This window comes from Athene noctua, chromosome 2 (genome assembly GCF_965140245.1).
Source record: "Athene noctua chromosome 2, bAthNoc1.hap1.1, whole genome shotgun sequence".
NCBI lineage: Eukaryota > Metazoa > Chordata > Aves > Strigiformes > Strigidae > Athene > Athene noctua.
The window spans coordinates 23,954,360-23,973,563 of NC_134038.1; the positions used below are offsets into that span (position 1 = coordinate 23,954,360).

The following is a 19,204-nucleotide window of genomic DNA, read 5'->3' on the forward strand; positions in this document are numbered from 1 at the left end:
GAGCCACCCATCCCTGCTGCTTTGCAACTGCCAGAGCTGACACAGGGCCAGAGTGTGAGAGCTCATGGCTGTTAAAAGAGGGAGGCAAAAAAGGCAGGCACTCAGACTGGTAGAAGTGTAATATGGAACTGGGCTCTACGTAAACCTCTTCCCTTCAAGGGTTTCCGGACAGACTTGTGAGAAATATAACAGGGGTTTGTAGAAAAACTAAATCTCAGGTGCAATGTGTTGTGTTTTAAACCAGGTCTGCAGGATCCCTAGAATTCATCTTGTGAGTTTCATGTAAGCTGAGAAATAAAAAAATAAAACCATTTCACCTACCCAAAAAGAAGGGAGTGTGAAGGGCTGAGCTTAAAGAGGTTTTGTAGCCTCTGGTGTCTCAGATACTTTGAGCCAAGACTTACAAAACAGACTCAGAATTAGTCTTTAAAATCTTACTTAGTGATTATTTTATCATTTTCACTTGAGTATTCAACAGTTCCTTTTAGAGTTACTGGCCATGAGTGACCATGATGTTATATGGCCGGGAACCTTACTGTAGTCTTGCTTTGGGAGAACAGCAACACTACATGTATTTTGCACTGTTCATAGCTTCAGTGATTTGACAGGCTATTGAAGGTATCTGTGCAGAAACCAAATGATGAGTAAAGTAGCACTGACAGTTTAACCAATGCTCATGTTGAATACGTCTTGTTTTTAGACACTAGACATGTTTTTAATCTTTAAACTAAGTTTGGTTTCCTCCCTCCCTGTTTTCCTCTTGCTTTTCAGTTACTTCAGATTCAAATATTACCCACAGTGATGCTTTCATAAGTTTTTTCCGAAAGCTACAGCAGGTAAGTTTTGAATTTTTCAGCCAAATATTTTGTTAATGAGAGAGTTGAAATATTATCCTACCTCTTGGGTTCAAGGCTTCCTTTGCTATCTTCATTTCCTTGTGTTCTTAGTGTATTGGTCTGTCTTGTAAAGAAGAGAGTTCTGATGACAGAGTGCTCTCTATGAAGCCTGGGTGGCAGTAATAATAGTATTGCTATTGTTTTGTCCATGTACAAACTTGTTTCTCTCAGGGAAAGAACTATTTGCTTTGTTTTTATATCCTGTGGCATATCTGATGAATCTTTTGCCTCTAAACAGTTCCCAGAAGCGTCTTTGTGAGAGCTCAATAGAAGGATTACACACATTCTTGGGTTTTGCAACTGTAAATGCTTTTTGGTAGTGTCAGTGCTTTGGACTGATAAGTGTATTGATGACTGTTGTAAAAATGTCATGTTCTCTTACTTGCAGCTGTAGTGATGGGCAGAATCTGTCATGTATTTGAGCTGTTGCAACCTAGATGGCTTTTGAAATCCATTTTAATGTGGTCCATGACATGTATGATCTTTCTTGGCAGGCTTGGAGCCTGGACAGCTTTTGCTTGTGTCTGACTACTGCAGGGTGCTGTATGTCCCTTTTCTTCCCTTACCTCCTCTCCAGCTGTGGTGGTTCTTATGAGGATAGTAGTGTTTTGGAGCAGGTGGCTGCAGTATGACTTCAACAGCATTTTCAGGGAGAAAATGCTGCATTAGTTTTCTGCAAAGTGCTTGGCATGCTGCGGTAACTCTACTTGCAGTGAGTTGTTCTGGAGAGAGGGTATGTTTTAAAGGATCAAGTAAGTTTTGTGACTTGAGAGGTCTTCACTTGCTATGTGTGATGAAGGTATGTATAAGGGGAGTTCAGAAGGCTTTAGAAAATGGTGTGAAGAAGTTTTCCTACCAAATTCTAGAAAGGTTTTTCCTATGTACTTTGCAAATAAAAGGGTACAGTTCACTTACAGTCACTTAAACTCAGACTTACTGAAGTGCTCAAGACAGTGAATGAAAAGCTCTTTTCTGATTAGGCTTTTTTGCGAGAAGGAGTCTCTCTTAGTTCTGATCCAATGCCTGTTATAGCCCAAGAGATAACTCCCAGCAATTACTGCTGAGTCTTAATTAGTCTTGATGAGACTGATAACAGGTCTGCTAAAGAAAGTTAAATCCATCAGGAATGCATACAATTTGCCCTCAAAAACTGCCAACTGACTTTCTTTGACAAAGTTCTGGCAGGAAATAACTATTCAAAATGCATGTTTGCAGTGCTTAAAGATGCCTTGGCATGCCAGTACTGTGCATTACTCTTAACATATCACCAGAAATTGTTGTATATTTAGGTTTTACTTTACTGCAGGCCCTTTTGGTGAAGAGGGGTGACTTGATAAGTACATGGGTAATACTTACTTGATTTATGGGTTATGTATGTATGTGAGTGTGCTTATTAAGGCATGTGATGACTGTGCTGCCAAAAGCAGTTATTTTGTAGAGTTCAAGGTAGGCACTGAATTATACCTTAAATGTTAGTGTATGGTCAGTACATTTTCAAGACATAAAATTAACCCAAATTTCTGTTCCACAATATGATGGATTTTCATCCATGATGTTTAGGCTTCCTGCTTGGAAAAGGCAGTAGTTCTCCAGCTTTTTTTGTTTCCAATTTAAACTAAATGGTTGTACTTACATAAATCACTGCTTCATAATACAAATGGCAGTAGTGCTTTATGTGCTCTTTCATTACAGTAAAGAACAAACTCCGAAGAGAGATCAAATAGCTGTGAAAGACAGGAGTGCATCCACTGTCATTAGCTGTGCACAGTGCCTTTAATTGGTGTAACTGATGGCTGAATAAGTATTCATTTCGGCTATTAAAGAGTCTTGCTCAACAAACTGGCTTTGTGCATGTTCCAGTATTAGTATACTGTGATCTGTGAGATGTTTTATGGCAGAGTGACAAAATTTCTGTAAAGTATTGAAAGACATGGAATGAAGTTCATCTTTAAAGCACCTCTGTACTGTTCTTTCCTTCTCCATTGTTGAAGATGTGTAGGCAGCGCTCGGCATCCTACACATTGCTTAGGAGTGAAAACATAGTTAGGGTTTCACTGTTACTGCTACTTAGTGTTAAAACCAGGCAGGCATTACCTCAAACTTGCTCTTGTTTATGTTACATTGCAAGAGGGATGATTAATGAAAGATTCAAGAATAAAACATCATTAAAATTATGAAATAGCATGCTCCTTTTCTGTCAGTGACATGGACTGGCTTTGAGTAGTCAGTCTTGGTTACCAGAAATGAGTTAGTGCACACCTGTACAAGCAACCTGCCAGCTAGTGTGGGAGAAGTGGCAGAGGGATTGCGCTGCAGGTGGCAGTGAACAGGGAGCAGTTAGGCACTTTTCTGCCACCATAGCTCTTTATTGAGCACAGATCTGTCTGCAGGTAAAACTGGTGCAGCTTTTATAGTAAAAACCTTCAGTTTTAATGGAATAAGATGGGACGCTGGAGATGAATAAGATTGCTAGGCTAGGTTTTTTTTCCTAAAAACTCTCCTGCTTAATCTTTCTACCTTTACTTCTGTCTTTCATTGAGAAAGAATAGAGCTATCCTCCCAGGCAGTGCTTGCTTCATTTTCTTGGCTTGTCTTAAAAGCAGGAGTATTTAAGCTTCTAGCTGGAGACATTTGTATATGTTACTGACTAAAATAGAAGACGCAAAGGAAAAATCAAACTGAATTTAAGACCTTTTTGGTCCTTGTCCTGTATTTTACTTCTGAATGGGGTTGTGAAGGGTGTTCCACGACTAGCACTCTCTGGAGTGGGAGTGCTGTACAAGGACCATGGCTTTACCACAGCTGCCTGACAGTGTTTAACATGACTCCTCTGTGACTGCACTTGGCATTGCACCAACCCCCAGCCATAGCACCCTGATCATATCTAAGAGGGCAAACTTTCCAAGTTGCGACAAGTCTATGCAGGTTAACCCTGCTTTCCAGGCCCCTGTCTGTGCCCAGCACCACCTTTACCTGTTGCATAGGTTGTTATGGTTTTCTTATAGCAGGCGTGCTTAGGCTGTTTCCCCAGCAACCTAATCTCATGGGAGAAGTTGTCAGGGGACAGCAGGCCTCCTGACACATGGGGAAGCAGCTTGGCACTTGCTCAAAGTGAACATTGCTGAAATAGTTACCAGTACTGTCGTGTAGCAGAGTTGAACACCCTAACCCATAACCTCCCTGCTCCTCCACTCCTCCAAACTCTGCAAACTTGGCCAGTGACCAAGCTGGAGAGACAGATTCAGTATATGCCCCACTATCTCCAGCCCCTAAGGACAAATGGCACAGTTCTTGCAAGAAGTCATTAACAAGATGAGACCGCTCTGGCTGTGTTGTGTCTTCTCCTTTTTCATCAGGAGAAAGACAGCATGAACCGGTACATACATCCCTGTCAGTCTCATTTTAATGCAACTCATCTATATCCTTGAATGTAATAGGAGATCGTGGTCTCTCTCTCTATTGGGCACCATTGAATAACATGGTGTATTCAGGATGCAGCTGTGAGGACAGCCAGTCATTATGCATTTATGAATAAAATTGAGACCTATTTCCTTGCAGCAGCAGAGGTTTGGAGTTAGTGACTAGGACGTTGACCTTTTTCCAGTCTGTGCTGCTGGTAAACAGCAACCTTTAGCATGAGCAAAAGGATTCAGGTGTTGGTGAAAGCACCAATGAAAAGTTTCTGAGTACTTGAGCAAATAGAGGCAACCAGTGCCAGATAACAGGCAAAAAGCAGTGTTCTTATGTGGTCCTTCATCAAAGGACTCTGATGTAAGGTGGTTTTCCTTAGGAAGAGCAAGTGTGAGGCCAAGAATTGAATACCGTAAGAGGTCTGTGGAGTGTATGGTATGGAGAGTATAGGTAAAATGTAACCCAGAAATCTGCAGGTGTTACCAGGAATCAAAGCTGGCCTGATCATGGGCTGCATTTTCTTGGATAGAGTCCCTGTCTCTGACCATGCAGCCTCTGCTTCTTTGCACTCACAATGCACTTACCATTTGTGCACGTAGTGGAGGAATGTACATTTGTACAAACGTGTTTGGATGTGTATGTACACAAACAAGTCAGGCTGAATATCTATGATTTCAGCTCTGCTCTAAAAATGTTGTTTCTTTCATATCAAACTGCATTGGGTTTGTTATTTATGAACTTCTATTTCAAAAGTGCAGCTGGCCAGAAACCTGAATTTCATGTGGGAAGTTCCCATACTCTGAGATTTTTATTGTGTGCTGGCCAGGGGGGAAGGTTTCTGGCATGGAAAGCTCTGAAGAATTTTAATTCAAGGATGTCTGTTTTATTTTTGTTTCAATACTAAGATGCAATTCAGTCCCCTGACCTGCTGTTCTTTGAAAATGTGTTGTAATAAGGGCCTCCATTCTTGCCCTTTCTCCTTTTATGGCCCATGCTTCTTAGCTGAGCAACAAATCCATTGAGATCCTCTTGAGGGTTCGGATTGATGTTGATTTCTGTTAAAACAAAATCACTTAATTTTAAGCTTTCTAATGGAAAACTGGGAGGGAACTATATATACATATATATTGGGGGTGGGGGGTGTTTGGGGTTTTGGTTTGTGTTTTGGTTTTTTTTTTTTTTTTCCTACAAAACTGTTCTTTTCATCAAAACCAAAAAAATGAAGAAAATCCCTCACCACCTCTGTATTATTCAGTATTCTTATATTAATGACTGAGCTGTGCTTCAAGCTACTGGGGCAAGCAAGTGGGGACTAGGCAGCAGTTCTAGATATTTCAGGAGATTTTATCACCAGTAGTAGTGACAGCATTAAGGGAAGATTAAAATAAGCAGTATTCAGGGATACAAGAGAGCATCCAATTCTAGTTACATGGCATGTTTCCTGAATTTCAGGAGCAAAAGTGTAGGAAATGCGAAAGGTACTACTGAACATGTACTGTTGTCAAAATACGGGGTTTTTGGATGTTGGTGCCTGTTTTGAGTAGATGGGACAACGTCTCTACTGCTTTTTCCAAATTTAAAATAGCAGCCTGGGAGAAGATCTGAACTTTACTGACTCACTGCTGTAAATTTATTTCAAAAGTATTCTTCTGTCCAGTTTGGAAGCAGTTGGATTGCAATGTGCGCTTACTAAATGGATTACCACTAACACTGCTAAGTGTTCTTCCCTTTGTATTTGTTTTAAGCTTATGCTGGATTCTCTTGTGTTGTTTTAGGGACATGTCTGTATTTCTGTTTCTTCACTTAACACTGCCTTCTTCTGCCTTACAGACTGTACTGTTTCCTTCTTTTGTTTTTAATGTAAGTAAATCTTTTTGGTCTCAACAATACTTTTGATAAGAAGCTAAACAAATATTTAGAACACTGAACAATGGAGTTTCTGGCATGGACAGTTCTGCCTTTTGGGGTAAAAGCAGGTAATAAAGGGGGAAAAACAATCCCCAAACTCAACAATTTAGGATAATTCTTATTTTTGGTTTGCTGTGTCATAGCTGTATTAAGAGAACAGTAATCAAAAGTTGGAGATAAGGAAGTGGGTAATTTGTCCCCAAGACCATGAAATGAAGCTGTGCCTGTAGTTCAGTAGAGTCAAGTAAGATAAATCTAAAGCAGCTTTTTTAAAAAGACCGTAGAAACTACTGGTTTAAGTATTAAATGGTGATAATGCGATCATTCTAGATGGGACTGAGATTTTATTTCCTCTAATATATCCTTTCTTGTAGATCCTCAAATTAATCTGCCTACTACTATGTTGCATGGTGGTTTTGGAGAATTCAAAGTGCTTGGAAGTAGCTTGAAAGTTTTTGAAGTTTTCTCCTTTCCCTCCTGACTGCTGAGTAGTGAGTGAGGTGGCAAGTTGGGTCGGGTGCTGTGAGGTGCTGTTTGCCCTTGGAGAGGCAGAAGGGCAAAGTGACCTTTGACTCTGGGTTGCCAGAGGTGGCTGTACCCCAGCTATGAAAGCTGCAGGAGCAGCCGTGAGGATCTGGCAGAAGTAGAGGCATAAAGCCCTCCATGTCCTTTCCCTATGGGAGCTTCAGCATTAGCAGCTCACACCCAGAAGCGCTTACTGCAATGTGTGAGCCTTTGCACTTGCCTTCACACCCCAGCACTGCTGGTAGTAAATTGGCCATATAGAGACCTGCTTGCTCTTTGAGAGTCAGTAATGAATTAGGGGTCTTTATCTCATTCTTCTGTTTGCATTCCATGTTTGTTCCACATTTCACATGTATTTTTATCACATGTGAAGTGTTTCATACCAAAATATCTGTGCCAAAGGCATTTGTGAAGAAGTCTCTGCTCCTTCCCATTTGAGCAAAGTAGTAAAGTACTCAGGCAAGCATAGGAGATGATCCCTGATGTAAGAGAGCAAGGGGCTTTTGTATCTTCACAGATGCAAAGTAATGCTTATTTTAATTAAGAGGAATGACTAGACTTGCCTCCTGGATAAGAAGGAAATTAGTTTGGGGATAAAGACTAAATCTGTATGGATCACCAGAAGGACTTCAGACAGGGCATTGGTTAATGTCTTGAAGTGGTTCTCTTGTTCTTTTTAATATAGGCAAACAGATGTGTAGACATGTAGCGAGGTGAAATACTAGGTGTCAGGAAAATCCATGGGAAGTCTGCTTAAATAAGAAAGAGAGCTTTGTTTTGGTTTTTCTCAAGACCCTTTTCCTCCCACATATCATTCTACAAACTTTTGACAACATGTTCTTAATTTTTAGATGCTGTGGAAGAAAACACTTTGTTTGCACTTGATCTTATCTTGAAATAACTCTTAATTAAGCCAGATTTACTGGAAAAGGTGGTCTTTCTGACCCAAAGCAGTTGCTAATCTGAGCTGAGTTAGTTAACTGGAGTCACATCCTGGTATCCTGTTCTCCAGGGTACCCAAAGAGGGGTAATGGAGCACACAGCATAAATGTCAGCCCTGCCACCCTGCTTTTGCTGACATCACAGGAGTTGGGAGATGCTCCTATATACAGGTACCACAAAGACTCTGCAGCAAGATACTGAGAGTACTTGAAATCTAAGGGCTCCCAGGGAGTCTCCCATATCTTCTACCAGGCTGGCAGAAGTGGATACAAGAAATTAAAATTTAATGTTGCATGCAGCATGTACAGCATTTTCCTCTACTATGAATCTCAAGGGAAGTACCTCTCCTTAATTAACAAAAATGCCAGAAGGACCACTGCTGTCCTCTGATACAGGGCAGTCAACAGGAAGAGGAGCTGCAGTGATGAGCTTGTTTCCTCCACCTCATCCAGATGCATCCCTAAGGGAGTTCTTAAACTAGTCTCCATCCTCTTGAAACAAGTAACTGACTTCTCATGCATAGCAAGGTGTGGGGCTTTCTAACTTTGAACTTGGGAATATCTTTTAGGGGAATAGTCTTGTTATAAACCCAGAGGAGAATCCCCCATTCTTGTGTACTACCTTGCTGTTAGAAATGTGTGCTTTGCTTCTAGTCTGACTGCGTCTATCATCAGCTGACAGCCAATGGATCTGGCTTTTGTACTTTAGGTTTCCAGATTGCAAATCACCCCTTTTATGTCTAGACATAAGACAGTTCTCTGAGGTCACTTAGGCGAGACAAGTTTTCTCACGACCTAAATGCTTTCAGGTTTCTTCTTTATATCCCGTCTTCATTTGTAGTGGTTTTGAACCCTGGGCATTGGCACTGCCCAGTATTCCAGTAGCAGTGGCTCTGGTATATTAAGATACCCTGGCCTCATTATTCTGACTGGAGATTTTCCTATTTATGGGTACAGGGATGCATTTTTTTTTCCTTTTGGCAAGACTGTGGCTTTGAAGATTCACATGCAGCTGTTTATTCACCTCCTCTTTTTGGAGTCTCTACTTCCTAGGACAATGACTGCTCAACATTGAAGTGTCCCTGCTCTAATTCTGCAGTATTTTCCCACTTGTTGCTCTGCATATGTTTTTTTTTTTTGTCATCTACAAGCTTTAATGGTAATTTTAGTAACTTACTGTTTAGTAAATAGTAACCTCAATTGTTTCTTTTACTTGTAGATAGGGAAATGGAGCATCAGCATCTTTAGAAGGGCTCCAGCAATATGGAAAGCATTAAAACAGTGTTATGCTTTTTCCTAACAGGATACATTTAAGATCCAAACCCAGAGAGCCTTTCTGGATGTTTACCTCGCTGATGGCAGCGATATTAGACTTGATATCCAGACGTCGGACACTGCAGAAAGAATATTAGAGGTAATGGGTTTCTAGAATTGTGTTGACATTTTCCATTTCTGAGAAGTGGGCAAAAGTGAAGATAATTTCAGTCAAGAAAGAATAAAACTTCTTTTTGAAGACATATGAGAATATCTTCTGTGGGTTTTGAGGGGTTTATTGTACCAGGGGCAAGGGTTCTGGGGTGTTGCTGATTTTGCAGATGAGCTTTTTTGGTTCTCACATTTGTCCGTAATTAACCACTTCTTAATGTTAGGTGCCCTCTTCTATAGCATTTGGCTGTCAAGTTCAGGTTTCCTTCATATATGATAGAATCAGAAAATACATACTATTCCTTATGGGGACACATTCTTAATTAAACCCCCCCTTGGTTTAGCATAATGTGGGTGAAGGTGCTTGAACACTGTAGTCAGAAACAAAGGTCTAGTCTTGGCTTACATCTTAGCTGGTGCACTGCTACTGAAACAGTCTGCAGCTGATATGTCTTGCTTTTGTGTGTGCTTCTCCTTTTACTTGTTCTGTGTCCCTTGACGTTTGCTGTGAAACTGTGGGACAGTATTGCTGCAGTTCTAGCACTGTGGCTCTGGGATGTCTGTAACAGCTGTTGTAATACATAGAGTAAACAATTGCTAGTTGCATTTTGAAACCAGTAGCAACCAAATGTTATTTACACAACTGGCTGGCTTGTGTTTGAAACTTTCAGATGGGGTTCCCTTCTTATGCCAGGAGAGGAGGAGCAGCAGACGCTCTGCATATTTTGTGTATTTGCACGTGTGTGTGCATGAGCAAGACTGAAATCTCTTCCTCAGTTGCTTCCATTTCCATTAACAACAATAATAAAGCATACACATGCCAGATGGATACTCTTCTTTGTCGTGGGAATCTGAAATTTCCTCTGATCATACGGAAAACTGTGTGCTGTGTTCCTGTTGTGCCTTTGCCATCTGAGTCTGTGGAGGTAGCTCTCAGCTGGCCATAGGTACAAGCCAGCCCAATGTGTATTTGCTCTCCTCTGTCAAGCTGATGTGTGTTAGCCTGGCCGCAGAACACACAGTATCTGTGCACAATTACCGTGAGTTGGGTAACACAGGGTAACCCCTTGCCAGCTTTGTTCTGCTATGGGGTTTGCACCATCTGAGGCAGTGCTGGTTCTTCTGGGAAGGTAAGTGTCAGAGCTGGCCTTAGACCCTGCAACAGCAGACTTGTGGAGGCTGAGGGTGGGGTAGGAGATGCTGAAGGCAAAAAGTGTTGAGGGGTGGCAGGGAGTTAGGAATTTTGATCTGGGAAGAGGGAAGTAAGTGCTAATAAGGTGGAAGAAGTAAGGACACATTTTTAGGTAGGAGACTTGTACTAGGACCTTGAGTAAGGAAAGGATTTGCTAATTTACTTTGTTAAAAAAACCCTAATAATTTGGTCTTGATAAACTTGTTAGTTTTGCAGTGGGTCAAGGCCATTTCCAAGCCAGACAGTGTATGTTGCCTTGTATATTGTATTTATAGATGTTTAATGTTTCTGTGGCACTGAAGAATCAATGACATTTGAAATGCTACAGACACCATTTCTTCTCTTGTGGCCTTAAAGATGTGATAGGACTTTTAGGAATTATTTAGCTTTTGTCATTGTAAATGTGCTACCACATTCAGTGTTTTTTTGCAGTGGAGGTAGATTTTTGCAACCATCACTCCCTAACATCCCGGTGTTCAGGCAGCATATGCCAGCTTGTGCTTTGATCCAAGAAATAAAATAAGTCAAAATCCTACTGAATCAGAGATCTATGTTTGACATTCCTGGGAAATGCCATATGGTACACAAGGGATAACATGTTGAAGCTCTGTGGCTAATGTCTTCCAGTAATTTGTGGGGATTTCTTAGCACAGAGGTGGACAGAATGAAAGGTGGTGCTGCCAATATTCACTTTTTTCTTTTGTGTTTGGACTTCTGAAACTTTTCCCATTATGCCTGGTGTCTGAACTGAGTGTGAAGCAAGTGATTTTTATGCTCTGCTGCCCTCTCCGGTAACAGCTCTGATATTAACAAGTATAAGAAAAACCTCATGAATGTGTTTTTTAACTTTAACTTAGAACAATGCTTCCCAAGCTATATTTATCTTGATGTCTACTTTTTTCCATGCTTAAAAACTTGTCTGCTTTTTAAACCAGCTGATACAGCTGGAGAAAACCCTTCTGAACTGTTGTGATAAGTGAATTTACAATGCTGTCACTGTGACACAGGGCTGGAAGTGTTCTGGGATTAGCACCCTTTGCAAGAAGACTGAAAACTGGTACTTCCACTTTATGCTCAGACAAAGTCCAACTTCTCTGACCAAAGCATGACTCCTCTATCAGGTTGCACAATCTGCCAGATGAGCTATGACGGGAGTGTGCTCAGGGGTGGAGAGTTTTCTTACAGTTGCCACACCACTTTCCTGAGTGAATTCAGATTATGGTTACTGCAGAATCTAGGAATGCTTTGATAGCACTGTTCTCTTTTTAGGTTACGTCTGCTTTAATTTATGCTTTGATTTTTCAGGACCTAGAACAGAACAAGACTGTTACTCCAGTCTCATTCAGTGATTTCTGTGCTTACCTCTGCCTGATGTTTCTGTCTTCACTATCCCATTGTGCAGCTGGTCCTGCAAGTAATTTCTACATTTTCTGTTGGTGCTACTTCTGCCAGAAGATGTATAGGGGCCAGAGCAAGTTAAAACAATCCAAATGTCAAGATGGATAGGATTTTGCCGCCTTGTACATTGTCAATAACGAAAGCTCAACAGAGTTCAAGTCTGCTCATGTCAAAAGCCTTCACACAGAATTGTAGAACCCCACAAATAAGACCAGTGCTTTCAGTAAAGGTGTAGGACTTTTAGAAATTTCCTAGAAAAACAAGAACACTATCAGATTGGAAAATACACCAATTCTGTAAAAATACGTATTTGTGATGCTCATGAGAAATGCTGTTAGCTCGGAGCACACAGTGCTCACAGTACAACAGGATTTGAGGATTTGCGTACTAAAGATCTGGAATAACATGGCAGATGCCTTGCGTTAGAGGATACTTAAGTGCATGGCACAGTAGTAAACATTTTCTGTTTTATTACATTTTATGTTCCTTTGAAACTTATGAAACTCCTCACCAATTCAAATGCTGCAACATGGGAATGGTTATATTTGCTTTTAAATGAGCAGTTAAATGGGACATAAGGGAAAATTTAAAAGCAATTAAGTTACGTTAATATGTATTGAACATTTCTTCCTTATGCTAATGGATAGCTAAGCTTCTGACCTTCTTTGTTTTTAAAGGTTACATTGTGCAGGATGGGGCTCTCAAGAGAATTAATAAAATATTTTAGCTTTTTTTTCTTTCAAGATCATGATGATGGAGCGCTCTCTGGTAAGTTTTACAAGGGGCTTAACTTAGCCCTCCCTTGAAAATTTTTTTTTTTTGGCTGCAGTGACTGAACCTCGAGTCTGAACAGAGCCTGCAGGAGCCTGCTCAGGCTGAAAGACCCATTCTGTCTGATAAACCCCCTCAAGCCCTCTCCCCAGATGGCTGGAAAAGAGTGGTAGTGGGGAACAAAGTAGGGCAATAGTGTGATGCAGGGGTGAGACATTCACATACAAATATCATGTCCCTTTCAGTTTACAAGTCATGTAGCAACTTTACCACATGGGAACTGTTGGGTGTATCTTTTGGGTAGGCATTTAATCAGATGGCCATACCTACATAAAACAGTTCTTGATTTACAGATCACATGAGGAGTTTAACAATGGGACAGGAAACTCTTTTGTTATGTTTATAAACAATGTCTGTGGCTCATTTTCCTTTATATCATGACATGTTTCCTTTCTTAACTGACAGAAACTTAAGTTTAACCACGACGGTACTGAGCAAGCTGTAAATCAGGGTTGTGAGTCTCTTTATGGTCATAAAATGTGAAGGAGCTTTTATGCCTCATCAGTCTGCTGATGTCCTGCTTCTCATGTGGGAGGCTGGATGCAGGCCTGGGATGGGGATAGGCTTGGGCCGCATCAGGGAAGTGAACAGTCTTTGCTGTTGACTGCAGTAAAGTTAGGCATTGCAACCTGTCTGAGTGGCCTTCACAAGTCATTTAGCTCTTCTCAGAATCACAGAACCATCTAGGTTGGAAAAGACCTCGAAGATCATCCAGTCCAACCATTAACCTAACACTGACAGTTCCCAACTACACCAGATCCCTCAGCGCTATGTCAACCCAACTCTTAAACGCCTCCAGGGATGGGGACTCCACCACCTCCCTGGGCAGCCCATTCCAACGCCTAACAATCAGTCTTTTCAGGCTTTTCATTGGCATAAAGATATTAATGCTGTTCTGAACCTTGTCAAAATGAAGGTCCAGTAGTAAACTCAGGTTTATTCAGTGGGGTAGGAACCTTACTGTCTGTGTCTATTGTATTTATTGTTCCCCTGCCCCCTTCTCTCTGGCTGTGAAAGGTATGTCTGAGTACAGAGAATCCCTGGCTGTTGTTACATCCCAGATATATCTGGATGTAACACATGTTATATACTCTTCCACAGCAGTTGCAGATGGATTTATTTTTGCCTTGTATTGTGATATAATCAGATAGACAGGAAATAGAAAAGTTTTCTTGAATTGATTACATTTCTATGCATCTTTTTCTCAAATACATCAAGTACAAATGTAATCCACCATCCACTGCCAAAAAGTTTAGATGCTTACATGCTTAAAATCACATATTTAAGAGTTCTGCTGAATAGTATGGCCTTAGAAATAAATGTTTACAGGTTTGGGCTTTAGACTTTTTTTTTTTTAAAGTGAGCAGGACATGATTTTTTTTTTTCTGTACATTAGTTATACTGCTCTTGTCTGGTGTTCTATTCAAGAAGAGTGTCAGTCCTGGAAGCTTGCATCCATGTCCTTTAAATGCAGAAACTTCTATCCTGCTTAGCTGTGTTTTGAGAGAAGGATGTTCTTATGAGAGCATAGTCTAGGGGAGTAGAGAGATTCTGTAAGTGACAGAGCTATGTAAGTTTAGACTGAGAAGTGAGGAAGTCAACTAACTTTTCACCTTATTTTACCCCAGAATTTATATTTAAGTTCTTTTTCTTCTCCAAAAGCACACTGCTAACCAGCACTAACTGATATATGAAAGTAGCTGGACTATTTCAGTAGATTTCACCAAATGTCTCTGGTTTTTCTTTTCCTAGTGGTGAAAAAAGTGGCAGAATTTGAACTTCCTTATGTGAGTCTTCAGAGCATGAAAGAGTTATGCTGTAAGCTTGGGATCAGAAAGTGGTGAGCGAGAAACTTAAGAGAAACTACCAAGATGTACAACAACTGCTATGACCAGAGAGAGAAATTCCTTTAACTTAGTTACAAAATCTTCAAGCCTTGGCAGTTGACTGTTTTTCTCTGAGACCAATTTGTTATTGGAATTGACTGGTTTCTGTGGCCCTGCATGTTTTAAATTTTATCACTGTAGTATTCCCAAAATGTCCTTTGCTGTAGCTAGTTATTTATTCCCTCTCTCTTTCAGAATCTATAGAGAGGTGCTTTGTGGCTGCTTGCCTCCTGACTTTTATACCTGCATAATGTAGCGACCACAAATGGGAATATACCTATAAAGTTACATATGGAAGAGAACTTTGAGTTCTGAGTTGCAGGCTGCAGCTCTGTTTGGGCAGAGGTGAATTACTTTTTATATGGAGTGCTTGCTAATGCACATAATATCTGAGGCCATGGCCTGAGTATTTCTTTTGGTAAGTGGCCTGGCTTAAGCAACAGGGCACTCTTCCCTTTTTATTGCTCGCACCTCAGGCTCCTCCTCAGTTATGCTGGTAGAACTGTGTGGTGAACTGGACTGGTGAGCTAACCTGGCCTAAAAATAGGTTGCTGGCTGTTTGGGTTTTATTTGGTTTTGCTGGCCTATTTTTGGCCTGGATCAGTCCCCTAGTCTTGTTTCCTGTGCAGCAAACAGTTGTGCTGACTTGTGGGTGAGGATAAAGCCTAGGGAGTCTGGTGCCAAAGTCCTGCTTGACAAACGGTGCCCTGAGGGTGCAGTAAGGCAGTATAGCTGAGCCAGTCTACTGTCTCACTGCTGTGATTATGGTCTGGTCTACTTCTCTATACAATGAGAAAGAAAAAGGGGAATAGATTTTTGCATGCTTAGTGAGTTGTATTGGCTACATCAGATGAATATTAGGGTGAGGACTGTGGTTGGGAGCAGAAGAGGAAGAAAAGACCATGCCTTTTGGTGGCAGCAAGCAAGGTTGCCTGGCTTGAGGGTACACAGAAAACTGTTGTTTCAGGCTTGTAATTTGTATGGTTTAAATCTACTGGGCTAGACCTTGGTCTCTACAAAGTTTTCTCTGTTTCTCTGTATGTGCCCTTATAAACTGCAGAACCTATCAGCCTAATGAAAGAGCTGTGTGGTTCTAAGCCATGACAAAGTGACTGTCTGAGTAGATACTTCTCCATCTAGCACTGCTTCAAAGCCCAGAGGTAGGAAATGGCAGTCCTGGGCTTGTTTGTGTGCTTCAGGGAGCGTATTGCCTGTGCAATGTGAGTACTACAGCTGTGCTAGCCATGGACCCCCCCCCCACTGCTCTGTACCATCTTGTAGACTTACACAAGCTGCTTTAAATAAAATGGCTCAAGCTAGCTGTTGCTGCATGGCACTTGGATAACTGAGTATTTAACTTGCTTTGCTGTCCTGATCTGATCCTGCAGCAGTTCTACAGTAATTGGTACTGCAGCTAGCTAGCTTAAGCCTAGGTCTTGTATGTCAGCACTGCAGCATGGCAATGGATGCTCTGGGAGTCTTATCAGCTGAGCTGCTTGAGAAAGGAGGAGCAAAGTTTTAGTTCTAAATTGTAACTGCTATGTTTGGTACCACTAAAATCAAAGTGGAGAGATTGGATAACCTGACTTTAGTTTATTTCCATTCTGCTACAGTGTATAAAGAATGAGTACAGTACTTCAAGGGCAGAAGGATTTTTTGTTGGGGTGTTTTTGTGGGGTTTTGGTTTTGTTCGAGTTTTTTGTGTTTTGGTGGTTTGTGGGTTGTTTTTGTTTTTGTTTTTTTTTTAATTTGGTAAGTAATGGGATCTTTCAGGGTTGTGCTCCCATCATATTTAGTTGAAAAATCAAAATGCCATATGTAGAAGCATATCTTCATATTTTATGACTTTTTTCCCTTGGCTTGGAAAAGGTATATGGATCCTTCTCTTGATACGCTGCTGATGGGTTGTAGAGCTTCACTGAATCTGCTATATATGCAGGTAAAACTGACAGGTGTTTGTAACTTTAGAAGTTAAATTTCCTCCATTAATTGCATCTTTTATACAAATTCTTGAAATTTTTGTAAATGATTCCTGTTTAGCACTGCTTTGTGGTGCTTTTCTAAGTGCTGAGTATAGCTGCTCTTGATCATGTTTTGATGGTTTGTTTTTCCTTCAAACTCATGTACTAGATAAGTTAGAATCTCTGTTTTGTGCATGGGAAAAGTATTGCTGCATGAAAAGGACATATTTAGGTGTTAGTCCACTCTTATTTTCAAGTGTATGTGTGTCTCTAATATGTAGGCAGTCTGCCATGATATGAGAGCATTTGATTTCCAAACTGTAGGTGAGTTGAGTTTTAGCAGCTTGGAAACTATTAATTCAAGAGGAAAGAACAGTGCAGAGTGGACTTGACCCAAAATCAAAGGCCTTGTTTAAAAAAAAAGCTTTCTGTGTATGTATTTCTGAATGTTTGTGTGTGAAAGGAAACATGTTTTTGCTGACTTTTTTTGCTATTTTAAAAAATTCTTTTAAGGCAATCCAGGAAGTTAAGAGGAATTGGCTTAAACCAACAGAAAGGCAGATGCAGGAACTTGAATTTCTACAAAAAAATGCAAACAAAGCAAAGGTAAAATAGTATTTTAAAAACAATACAAACACATCAAAGGAGTGGTTTCTGAAGCAATGATACTAGAGGCTGTGACTTTAAAAATAGGGCATGGTTTTGTGGAGTGGTTTGAGCTGGAGACCCAGGTCTCCCATCTCCTGGTCAGATACTGAGCCACCAAATAGAAAAGGAGATTCCCGTCTCTGATAGCATTTATCCCAACAGAATGACTTGGATCCCAAGGGCTAGCAAGAGGTTTTTGACTGAATCCCAGTCTTCTCTATTTGCTAAACTCAGGTGCAAAGGTTTGTCATCCAGTTTAAGAAATCAGATGGAAATTCAGACTGCTGTTCTCAGTATTTCTTTCTGGTTAGTTTTATTTCTTCCCATCATTGTATCTGAAAAGCATCCAAAAGACCTGGTTTATCATATCCAGTGGGTAGGAAAAAAAAAATCAACGTTCTAAGTCTGGACTGTGAACAGTATTCTCTATATGAAGCACTGATGTGTTGTGGTGAATCTGTGTCTCCCAAGAGTATTCAGAATCTAAAAGATTTCTTGTAGCCTTTCCGTGCACCCCCCGCCCCAAATCACTAGATTTCACTTGCCTTTACAGCTAATCATTTTAGTTCTGTTTTTTTTGGTGCAGTTCCTAGAGTTGATTCGAGAAATGCAGTTCTATGGATACATACGGCTTGATCCTTGCATTTGTGACTATCCAGAAGAAGGTTGCTCAGCTGACATCTATGTTGGCAACAACGAGATTAACTGCTGTGTAAAACTGCCTACTAACCAAATCAAAGAGGTTAGCTTTAAAATCAACAGGTTAAGAAGTTGGCAGGTTGCTTTTCTTGTAAGTACTTCATTGGCTTTGTATCTGAATTCACTCTCTCTTCATGAAAACTGAGGTTGTCAGGGAAGATCAGGTCTGGGGAGAAGGAGGTGGTCTGTTTTATGTCCCTCCCACCTGCCCATACTCCACTCCAGACCTATCCTGAAACATATGCCCTTGGCAGCCTTTACAGCAGTAAACACTCTAGCCTTACTCTGCTATGTTTTCTCCCTTCCCTGGCATTCCTTGTCATACCTTACCCGGACCTTTCCTTTCCTGTTGGAGGTAGAGCTGTCAAGAGTTTTGTGTGGGAGCAAAAGAACTGCTTTAGCCAGCTTTATGCTTGTAAAGACTCCCCCTTCCTACCTCCCACTTGCTCCCTCCCCCAGGAGAAGTGTTCTGGTACAGATTTTCAGCTGTTTTATTTATGTAATATATAAAATGAACCTAATTGACTAATTCTAATTTAAGGCTGAACACCTTAATGCTGTTTTCAGCTGTTTCTTCTGTTCATTGGTTGGTTGTTTTGGGGCTTGTTTTTTGTTTTTTGGTTTTTTTTTTTTTTTCCAGGGTGCTACAAAGGATGATGAAGATGACACTCTGGAACTCAGATTTGAGTACAATGATTCAGGCACGTGGCAGTGGATAGTTTTATACACAAAACAGGTTAGTTCTCAGTCCTTTTAGGAAAGGATCAGAGGAAAATGTAATCTTACAACCACAGGGCATCTTCAGAAGTGGCTAGTCCATCTGTACCAGAGTACAGTGGCTATGCTTTCAAGCAGGTTAGCCTAGGGACAGAGTTGTCTGGGGAAAAGCATTTGAGTTTCTAGTATACACGGAAGAGGATGATTTTTTTTTTTTTTTTTTTTTTTTCCCCATTGAAGAGAAATGTCTAGCACTCAGTAGCAAGACTGGGAAGGAGTGTGGAGAGATGTTCTTTGTTTAATGGACTCAGTAAGTATCTAAAATCATTAATTGGTTAGATGTGCCTATGGTAAAGGGCTCAAGTTTTCCACAATAAATTCTATTGTTTGAATATAAATATATGCTGTATTAACACAGGTTAATGGAGGGTGTGAATATTTTTAACAAATAATTCTTAAATAAGGTTTTTATAGGTTGCTATTCCTCCCACTATTTTCAGGCAGCTCTTTAAAGAGAAAGGTATCCAGGAATTCAAGTCATCCATCTGTGGTTATGCTGCTTAGCAAATAATCAAAGCTCTGCAGTATCAAGACAGCACCAATCTCAGTTTAGGTACAGAGCTTCTATAAAAAAATATAGAGCCTGTTATTCAAGTAAACTGCTTCTCTTGCCTCCAAGACCCACCCAGCAGCAGACAGGATTTTTCACGTAAAAGTGCTTAATTTCTCACATATGCCTTATGAATTCTGGGGTGACAATGCAGTT

At 40.6% G+C, this 19,204-nt stretch overlaps 1 protein-coding gene across 1 annotated transcript in view; it reads left to right on the top strand.

Annotated features, from left to right (window-relative positions):
- The window catches only part of SNX31 (sorting nexin 31), a 31,278-nt gene that overhangs the window by 7,111 nt on the left and 4,963 nt on the right, over positions 1-19,204 (top strand). The window contains exons 4-12 of the mRNA XM_074897624.1: positions 772-836; positions 8,985-9,095; positions 9,778-10,032; positions 12,374-12,464; positions 14,280-14,367; positions 16,283-16,352; positions 16,888-16,980; positions 17,609-17,812; positions 18,362-18,457. Coding sequence (XP_074753725.1) covers positions 772-836; positions 8,985-9,095; positions 9,778-10,032; positions 12,374-12,464; positions 14,280-14,367; positions 16,283-16,352; positions 16,888-16,980; positions 17,609-17,812; positions 18,362-18,457 — 1,073 coding nt within the window. The remainder of the gene's footprint in view (positions 1-771; positions 837-8,984; positions 9,096-9,777; positions 10,033-12,373; positions 12,465-14,279; positions 14,368-16,282; positions 16,353-16,887; positions 16,981-17,608; positions 17,813-18,361; positions 18,458-19,204) is intronic.